Source organism: Cebus imitator, unplaced genomic scaffold (genome assembly GCF_001604975.1).
Source record: "Cebus imitator isolate Cc_AM_T3 unplaced genomic scaffold, Cebus_imitator-1.0 Scaffold181, whole genome shotgun sequence".
In the NCBI taxonomy this organism is placed as follows: Eukaryota; Metazoa; Chordata; class Mammalia; order Primates; family Cebidae; genus Cebus; species Cebus imitator.
The window spans coordinates 3,783,142-3,793,634 of NW_016107496.1; the positions used below are offsets into that span (position 1 = coordinate 3,783,142).

The following is a 10,493-nucleotide window of genomic DNA, read 5'->3' on the forward strand; positions in this document are numbered from 1 at the left end:
AAAAAAGAAAAAAAAAACAACTCTTTTCAGAAAGATATGCAGTGATTTGTTTACCTTTTTAGTCATTTTTTTCTAGATTTAAAAATAACATTTATTTGAAAAATATTTAGAAATTATCGAAATGTTAAAAGTTAAAAAAAAAAACAGCTGGCAATAACTACTGTCTGTTACTATTGGGTAATATGCTTCCAGTCTTTTTTTCCTATAAATACATATTATCAATACAATTTGAATAATACTGTGAACAGTTTTGCATTTTGCTTTTTAAATTTAACATCCCGCAAACATTTTCTCATGTCATTAGTTTTTGTAAACATGATTTCAAATTACTAAATAATGTTCCATCATATGGATGGGCCATAATTTAACATTTTCTATTGTTTGTCTACTTAGTTTCCACCTTTTTACAATGATAAATATGCAAGTTAACATTTTGCATAAACATCTGTCCTCTTATTATTTCTTGAAGACAGGGGATAATACTGGGTAAATGGATATGAATATTTTAAGGCATTTGAAGCATAATGCCAATTGTTTACCAAAAGGGTTCTACCTACCAGCCCAATCAGAATGTCTCACACGGCACCCTCACCCAGACTGAGAGTCATCAGTAAGGAGCCTTGCTATGTTCTGAAAAGGAGCGTGCCGCGATTCCATCTCACAGGGCTGCGACGTCCAGAGGTTGGCACGGGGCAAGGCCAAAGGGAAACCAGTTAGGAGACCGCAGCGATGATTCCGGGGGACGCGCGGGGGACTTAAGCCTAGGCGCAGGAATGGAGGAACTGGAACACGCACGGGATTCGTAGAATATTCGACTGGGGCGGGGGATCCACGCTGATAATATAATTCTGCAGCGGGGGATGCAGGGGAGGGAGGAGACTGCACGTTCGGCTCCGGCCTCCTCCGCGCCAGGTTCCGCACCCATCCGCGAGGTTGGCCGAGACGCGAGCCCCGCCCACTCCTTTAGCAGGGACACTCCCCTTTAAGGCGGGCGCCCGCGCGCGCCCCGGCCCCGCCCTTCGGGGGCGCGCGCGGCGGCCGCGGCGCCGGCTCCGCCGGGAGCGCACGTGCCGGCGCCGGGCGGAGAAGAGGGAGGCGGGAGCCGGGCCGCGGGAGGAGGGGAGGCGCCGGAGGCGCGCGCGCGCGCTGGGCGCTGCTGGGCTGCGGCGGCGGCGACGGCGGCGGCGGTTACTATGGCGGAGTCGGCCGGAGCCTCCTCCTTCTTCCCCCTTGTTGTCCTCCTGCTCTCCGGCAGCGGCGGGTCCGGGCCCCGGGGGATCCAGGGTGAGTCCCGGGGCTGGGGGCGGGGGCTGGGATGGAGAGGGCCGGGGGAGGGCGAGGCCTCGAGCCGCGGCCGCTGGGCTACAGCGCGCCCCCTCCCCGCGCTCACAATATGGCTGGGCGGGGGGCGCGGAGGAGTCGGGGTGACCCCCAGTCAGCTTCCCCAACCTCCGAGGCGCGGCCGCCCGGCGGCGACGGAGCTCACGCCGGGCCCCTGGGGACCCGAGCCCTGCTCCAGGCGGAACTGGATTCGAGCAGCTCTCAGGGGTCGCGCTCCCAGCGCCCTCATGTTCCATAGAGGGGAGTCTGGGCTTCCAGCCCCAAGGTTTGGAGATCCATGGTTTCTGCCCTTCACTGTGTCCAGGGGCGGGGGGCTTTCTTCCATCCCTCCAGATGCTCCTGGGGGGCGTCCTTCTCCCGCCAAGATTGTGGGGTTCGGGCGGTGGGGTCTTTGCCTTTCCGAGGTATCCTGATGTTGAGAGCCCGCTCACCTCAGACTGTAGGGGAAGGGGTCTCTAACCTTTCCTTCAGGTCCTGCACTTGTGTTTTTTACCCTCCCTCCCCTGCCTCCCTACTGTTCTGGGAAAGGGAGTCACATTTCCCCTTCACTCAATCCCTTGAGTTCAGTGGGGCAGTCCCCCCCCGCGCCGCCCTCCGGCACACATGCCCGGTGGAAGCTATTTGGAGGAAGTGGGACGAAGAGGCCCCTAAACCTTTTTGGAGCTTGGCTTTGGAATCCCTAACCCTGTGGAACCGAGTTCCTCCAGGGTTGATCTCAATCTAGGTGTATTTGCCTTCCTCCTCGCCTCCCCCACCCCACCCCGGGGGGCCCATTCAGTTAATCACTTCGTGGATGCGTTTCAGGTGAAATCCTAGAACCTGCCTCCAACCCCCAAGATTATTTAAAGATCCCACCACTGGACTGTATCACCGGCCCTTGGTCAGTACTTATTTACCTTCCTACACGATCCCTCTTCCCAGCCCGCCCACCCTTACACACACCCCTTACCTTCCAATCCCCACCCTCCTCTCTGTGGAAGCGGGTACCTTTCTGCGGGACACTCCGCTGGCTGTGTTGTTTATGAGGCTTTGGGGGGGCTGAGAAGAGCAGATGAAACCCTAAAATATTTAATTTAAGAGAGTCGTGGCGAATGTGTTTTGGCCTTGGGGTAGCAGATGAAGGTTATATTTGGCAGTTATATTGAAGCGATTATTGACCCACAGATGGATCTGGGAGAGAGGATCAGGACTGTATTCGCTCCTGATGTACAAAGCCTGCTGCTCTGACTTCTCAGCAGCCCCTAACCTTCCAGCAGTGGGAGATCAGGTGTGTTCTGTGGCTCTCCTCGCCACTAAAAATAATGATTCTCAGGTGGGTTCAGTCGTCTTTCATAAACCAGACAGTCAAGAAGAGACACCATGCCACTTTGGAGTCTCAAAAACAAGTTCATTATCTCCGGCTTTGATATTTGTTCCCAGTGGTGGAGCCTGTGCAGCGGGGTCTTTGTTCACAGGCTAATGCTTCTCCTAAGCACCTCGTGTGTGTTCTCGGCCTCACTGCTCTGTGGCTTAGGTGTCTGTGCTGTTGGGTTTGAGAAACATGGTGAAGCTATATGAACAGAGCTTGACATTTGTGGTGAGATAATGATTTGCATGATTAAGGATGTTCATAGGTCCTTATTAAGGGCCATGTTTTTGGAATGTGTACCATAATGTTCTCTACTGGGGGAGTAAAAAAAAAAAGGGGGGGGGTGATTGAACCTGTAGGTTTGCCATTTTATGTGTGTATGTATAAATCTTTAAATTCCTCACATAGGAATTTTTATCCTGCCCCTAATATATCCAGGATTTTTAACAGTCATTTCCCTGCTGATTTGATGTAGTGTTTGTGGGGCTTTTCTGGCTATAAGCCTAGTTAAGAATGTTTAACTGATAATCCAACTAGTTCTGAATGGGGCAGAGTTCATTTTTTTGTAACCTTCCTAAACTGGATGTTTGCGGGGGTTAAGGTGGGTGGGTAAAATAGGGAGTTCGTTTCTTTTTTTGGTAAATTGGAAATTAGGTTGTGTGTCCAGCAAACATTCTCCAGGGCCTTTAAACTTCTTGGCCAGACACTACAGTTTTTTCCGGGACACGTCTAGTTGCCAATAGAGCATGCTATGGAGACCACTGCTGCAAAAGGCTTAAAGTAAAACGTCAGTTCTGGGAAAATAGAGGCTGCGGGATAACAAGAAGTTGATTTTTTTCCCCTGCCCTGCATTTCCTATATAGTGCTCCCCTTCGTCGGCTGGAGGAGTGACAGAGTCAGGCAGCTTTGATGCCTGATACTTGAACGTGTTGTGAGGGCAGTAAGGGATAGGCATTTCTATTCATTAATGAATTAACTGGGGCTTAGCACAAGGCCAGTGATAAGGAGAATGAGTTTCAGTTAGAAATCGCATTTGTTTGATAGGTGTACATGTTTTAAGGCCTGGCTTTGGAATTTTCACATTAGTATTTAAAAATGTAAAATTGAATTAGTAGCAAGAGAACATGACATTCATTTCTTAAGACAAAAGCAACAAAAAAGACATTTGACATTCTCATAGGAACATTTTGAAATTTTGTGAGCAGACTAAAAATCTAATTTCAAGCCAAGCATTGTAGTTTTGTTGAGTGGACATGGATTGTAAGTACAGTGGAAGTGCAGTCTTGTAGAGGATCTCTGATTAGTTTTGTTTAAACAGCTCCTAGAACAGATGTGATAAAACATATTAAAATGGCTACTCTGGTTAAGGTTGGAGCCAGATAGAGGGAGGAGGCTGGTTTTCAGCCCTAGAACTTAGCTTCCTTACAAGTTGTCCTTGAACAAGTAACTTAACCTTTCTGTGACTGCCTCAGTTTTCCCTCTGTAAAATAAGGAAATATTTTATGTCACTCTTATTGGGACATTTGTGAGACTGACTTACTGATAGCCAGTTGGCGGGGAGGTATTTTTAGACACGGTTTCTGACTTCAGTGAATAAGCAATGTTGAGTTACTTTTTTATCTTCTGGAGCAGAAAAACATACTCTGTGATTGATAGATGTACAGCATGTCACAGTGTGGCTAATTTTCTTTTGTGCTTTTTTGTAGACCCCTTTCAGATTTCCTCAAGTTAATTTCTGTCTCTGGCAGGCTCTTCCTCAACTAGGCAGCATACCTGTGCTAATCAAAGACAGTCTGGAGGGAGTGACCTGCTTTAGGCTTTATTGGTTTGGCAACGTTTTAATTCTTACGCAACTCTGGGAATGTTTATGGCACTATGTAAATGTTACATAAGAACATGGAGGCTGAGAAGTGGCCAGAGTGGTGACTGTGAACACAGGAAGGTTAGACTGAGGACTTTATCCAAAAGGACCTTGGGAATCTGCAATCAGTACAGGAAGAACCTGCACTTTATTTTCCTCTAAGAACCTTTTTAGATGATTATGTCTTTCAGGTGGACTGCCGTGTTATAAATAGGTTTATTCTCCACCGGTGAGCTAATTGTAACCTTGCTACCAAATATGAATCAGTAAACGATGAGACGTGCTGCTTCTTCCAGCATGTCCTGTTGAAGCTGCTTGTTGCATTTTGGAACATGAGTTGAATTGGGTTGCAGTCTGTTCTCATAATAACTCAGGAGCACAGGGTGTTGAGGTGGAATGGAATTCTCAGTTCGTGGTGCTTTAGGTCATCTTTATTTTTGAAGGTTAAATTAGAATACTGGAGTGGCTTTTTATAAATTTGAAATCTTTATTGTTTACTGTTACACTGCAGCCTGGAACTCCTGGGATCCAGCATACTCCTGTGTCAGCCTTCCAAGTGGCTAGGATCACACGTACATGCCACCATACCTGGCTAATTTTAAAATTTTTTGTAGAGATGGGGTCTCACTTGTTGCCCAGGCTGGGCTCAAATGATCCTCCTACCTTGGCCTCCCAAAGGGCTAGGATTACAGGTATGAGCTATTATGCCTGGCTTTCTGTTTAAAGACACCTTATTTAATACATGTTGTTGGTTCATTAACGTTGAACTTTACTGACAACAGCAATATTAACTTATGCCTGAACCAAGCTTCTCTTTTTTTTTTTTTTTTTTTGATGAAATCTTGATCTCTTGCCAGGCTGGAGTGCAGTGGCGCGATCTTGGCTCACTGCAACCTCTGCCTCCTGGGTTCAAGCGATTCTACTGCCTCAGCCTCCCAAGTAGCTGAGACCACAGGTGTGTGCCACCACATCAGCTAATATCTGTATTTTTAGTAGAGATGGGGTTTCACCAGGTTGGCCTGGATGGTCTTGATCTCTTGACTTCATGGTCTGCCTACCTCGACCCCTCAAAGTGCTGGGATTATAGGCGTGAGCCACCATGCCCAGCCTCCAAGCTTCTCTAACATGTATTTTCTCCGTGAGACATATCACTATCTTCTTGTGCCGAGGAACACTAGACAGCACTTCAGCTCTACTTGTGGGCACCATTTAAACAGTGAATTCATCAATGAAAAGCATGGCACTAAATATACTGCAGAAAGGATACTTGTTTACAGTGTGCCAGCTGAGACAAGAAGGCAGGGTGTTGCCTTGTTTGACCTCAGTTGAGAACGCATGTGGTGGGTGTTTTGCATGTTTCTTTATTCTGTGCATGGCCAGCAGTGACCAGGAAAGTACCATGAATGTTGATATCGGGGTTACACATAAATTTGCACTAACTATATTTTGTTAGATCTGTATACAAAAGTGGTAGAGATAAACTGGAATTTTAATACAGTTAAAAGTCCCATTTCCAGACTGCAAACTAAACATATGCATGATGAATACCTACCATGGTGATCTAGGGCAGCGGTCTCCAACCTTTTTGACATCAGGGACTGGTTTCATGGAAGATAATTTTTCTGCAGGGGAAGTGGGGGAGATACGGTTTTGGGATGAAACTGTTCCACCTCAGATCATCAGACACATCACGGCTGGGCATGGTGGCTCACGCCTGTAATCCCAGCACTTTGGGAGGCAGAGATGGGCAGATCACCTGAGGTCAGGAGTTCGAGACCAGCCAGGCCAACATGGTGAAATCCAGTCTCTACTAATAATAAAAAATTAGCTGGGCATGGTGGCGCATACCTGTAATCCCAGCTACTTGGGAGGCTGAGGCAGGAGAATTGCTGGAACCTGGGAAGTGGAGGTTGCAGTGAGCCAAGATTGCACCGCTGCACTCCAGCCTGGGCTAGAGAGCGAGACTCCATCTCAAAGGAAAAAAAAAGAAAAAGATAGAAAAATTAGCTGGGCGTGGTGGTGCACACCTGTAATCCCTGCTACTCAGGAGGTTGAAGCAGGGTAATCACTTGAACCTGGGACTGGGGTTGCAGTCAGCCGAGATCACGCCACTGAATTCCAGCCTGGGGAACAGAGTGAGACTCCTCAAAAAAAAGATCAACAGGCCCATCAAGCATGTTAGATTCTCATGAGGTACATGCCAGGTAGGTGCCTAGCATGTGCAGTTCACAGGTTTCGCACTCCTATGAGAATCTAATGCCACCGCTGATGTGACCTGCCTGCCACTTATCTCCTGCTGTGTGGCCTGGTTCCTAACAGGCCATGGACCAGTACTGGTCTGTGACCCCAGGGTTTGGGGACCCCTGCTCCAAAGGTTCTCTTGACACGTCACGTGTTTATTGAGAACCTGTCATACTAGGCGTTGTTACAGGGATTAGGGATACAGGAGTAAACCAAAGGAGACACAGTTGCCTTCCCTCAGCTTAGTTCTGTCAGGTGAGATGGACAATCAACAGAAGTATAAAATATAAGGCAGTTGTGCCTACCACAGCCCACCTTCTGCTCCTCAATCCCCCAAGATTCCTCCTCTTCGGTGTACACACACCTGTACCAGGTATTCAGTCAAACGCTAGTCTTTGTAGGTGGAATTAAGGTCTCAATCAGTTAACCTTTAGCCATCTAAAGGAGGTTATCATGGTGGGTCTGTCCTGATTGAACTAGCCCTTTCAAGCAGAGAGATTTCTCAGCAGATTGCACCAAAGGAAATCAGATGTTCCAGCTGGCTTGAAAGCAAGCAAACATCCATGTTGTGAACTGCCCATCCCCAATGCCACATGGCAAGGAACGCAGGCGAACTCTAGTCTAGGAGCTGAGAGTTGTCCCCAGCTGACAGCTAGGAGGATGGGGACCTCAGTCCTTCATCTGCAAGGCAGTGGATCTGGCCAACAATCAGTAAGCTTGGAAGAGGACCCAATCCTGTATGAGAAGGTAGCTCTAGCTGGCACTCTTCATGCTGTGCCTGGACTTCTGACCTGTAGGAACTGTGAAATGGTAAATGGGTGGTGGTTTAAAAAATGTATGTATTGTGTGGGGGTGAGTCAAATGGTGATGGTGAAAGAGAAGAGGGGAATAATGAGAAACACCCCAAGATAGGCATGAGGGTACTTCAGACCTGGTGCCCAGCCATCCCATCACTCACAAATAAAAATGAGTCCTTTGAGGCTGGGCGTGGTGGCTCATGCTTGTAAGCCCAGTGCTTTGGGAGGCCGAGGTGGGTGGATCACCTGAAGTCAGGAGTTTTGAGATCCTCCTGACCAACATGGAGAAACCCCATCTCTACTAAAAATACAAAATTAGCTGGGCATAGTGGTGCATGCCTGTAATACCAGCTACTCGGGAGGCTGAGGAAGGAGAATCACTTGAACCTGGGAGGCAGAGGTTGCAGTGAGCCTTGGTTGTGCCACTGCACTCCAGTCTGGGCAACAAGAGCAAAATTCATCCCCCCAAAAAAAGTCCTTTGACCACATGTGGCTTTCATCTGCCTATAGCCTTTTTCTAGATAATTGTGAGTGAGTGGAGGGGAAAGGGGATTGTGGATGTTTTGGAAATAAGTTTTTTAGGTGCTTGGGATGTTTGAATTGAGGAATCTGGGAATTGAAGTATTTTCTTGTTTTGTTTTTTGTTTTTTGTTTTTTTTTTTGGTAGTAGAGGACTCACCTTGCCCCACATCCTCATATATTGTCTTGGTGTGTGTTTGCATATACCTTTTATATTTGTAGAAGATAAGATGGAATTGTAATCAGTCAGTGTTCATTTCTGATATCCAAGACGTGCCTAGCACCAAGCTGAATGCTGAGAGGGATCCTGAGGAGAGAGTCTGTCCTTGCCCTTTAGAAGTTTACACACGGACGCCTGCCTGTAATCCCAACACTTTGGGAGACTGAGGTGGGGGTGGGGATAGGGGATTGCTTCAGCCAGGAGTTTGAGACTAGCCTGGGCAACATAGCAAGACCTTGTCTCTACAAAAAAATTTTAAAAATTAGGCAGGCATGGTGGTACATGCCTGTGGTCCCAGCTATTTGGAAGACCGAGGTGGGAGGATAGCTTGAGCCCAGGAAATTGAGGCTGCAGTGAGCCATGATTGCGCCACTGCACTCCAGCCTGGGTGACAGAGTGAGATCCTATCTCAAAAACAACTTTATACACAAATGGGCTCTTTTTCTGCTTGTTGGAACTACCACAGACTATGAGGAGTTCAGGTGACCGTTGTAGTGAAAGCATCTGATTTGCTGAATGTTTACTGTATACTAAAGTACTAAGCTAAGCACTCTATCATATCATTTACTCTCTGCAGTTATTCATTGAGGGGCTCTTATTCCCATTTTACAGATGAGGAAACTAGGGCATAGAGAAGTTAAGCAGTGGGTCCAAAGTCTATCCAAGTCCAAAACATGCTCTAAATACTGAACTTTGTACTGTTGAGTACTATAAAAGTGACCTTCTAACCAGGATTTCTGCCTTCAGCGTCCCATTTGTTTTCCATCCTACTGCTGAATTTAACTTTGGGAACGCACCCTGTCTGTCTGACCTGGAGGCTGTGTGGCTTCTAGGATCAACTTCAGACCCCTTAGCTTAGCATTGCAGTCAGTCTTCATCTGGCCTTAGACTTCCTTACTGTTCTTGTGTTTGGCTGGAACCTTGACATTGTTGCAGCTGTCAGTCTACTGTGAACCCAGTATAGCTAAGATTTTTCACAGCCCTTTACCTTCCCTTTTCCTTTTCTCTGGAATACTTCTCCCCACTTCTCCTCCTAGCCAAACCCAGCGTCCTCCAGTGTGGGACCTTCGTCCTCTTGTATGCTCCCGGTCAGTGATTCCATCCTCTCTGCTATTCCCGTCAGTCTGTATTGTAGTGCGGAGTTGCACTGTTTATAGTTGTCTTCTCCTCCCACTCTCCGTGTCCAAAGAGTTGGTGCGTGGAGCTGGCTTATTCATTATATGGCTTTGGCCTGACACAAAGCCTTGCATGTTTTAAGTACTTAATAAGTTTAATTGAATTCATTCATTTCTTTTCCATCCTTTCAGTAAAATCCTAGGTAAATTATTCCAATTCTGTTTTGCTCTAATTTTATTATATTCTTTGTATATATAATATTTTAATCCTGCTCACTTAAAAACTGCTGCAAACATTTGTGAGTTACTTGGAGCATGGTAATCTCTCTTTCTACCTCACCTCTTTCATCTGTTTATCCTACCGCCTACCCATTTTATTCCAGCCAGATGAACTTGATCTCTCAACCTCATTAGTTTTATTCTGAGTTTGGCTGATTTTTTTTCCTGTTTCATTGTCCCAATTGCCTGAAACAATCATTCGTATCCCTTTTCTAGTCAAAACTGTGACATACGCTGTCTCCTCTCCGTTCGTCCAGAGTATAATAAATAGGTCAGGAAGAAAATATCAAGGATAAATATCCTTCCCTGCTCTAATGACAAGTAGTATGTTTATTCAAACTCAACAAAACAGTGGTATTACATGTTCATCATAAACTGAAATCAAAGGAGAAATGCAGTTTCCTGATTGCCTAAATGTGACAGCTGAGTCTGCTCACATAGGCCCCAGGAACATTGGACCTACCCCCTCATAATGATACCACTCATTTCTGTTTTACCTTGACATTCTCCTGGGGAGCAGGTGGGCCCTTGCTAGATGTTCAGGTATTTACAGTCAGCCATAAATTAAGTTGCAGTGACAGGTCTCCTTAGCATAAACATCAAACAGCTCTTTTGAGTGAGAACAAAGCTTTCATTCTCTAACCTGAGACTTAAGGTTGAACTTGTTTAAACAGCTCTCTAGGGTTGGGTTTGTCTCCAAGTAGAATGTCAGAAAGGCAGTTTGTAGAATGGATATAGTGTGGAGCTGGCTTTCCAAACACCTTTCTCTTAT

At 46.6% G+C, this 10,493-nt stretch overlaps 1 protein-coding gene across 1 annotated transcript in view; it reads left to right on the plus strand.

The window, feature by feature from the left end:
- The first annotated feature begins 1,098 nt into the window (after window positions 1-1,098).
- Window positions 1,099-10,493, plus strand: part of ACVR1B (activin A receptor type 1B) — a 41,779-nt gene continuing 32,384 nt past the window's right edge. The window contains exon 1 of the mRNA XM_017545856.2: window positions 1,099-1,284. Coding sequence (XP_017401345.1) covers window positions 1,194-1,284 — 91 coding nt within the window. The 5' untranslated portion in view covers window positions 1,099-1,193. The remainder of the gene's footprint in view (window positions 1,285-10,493) is intronic.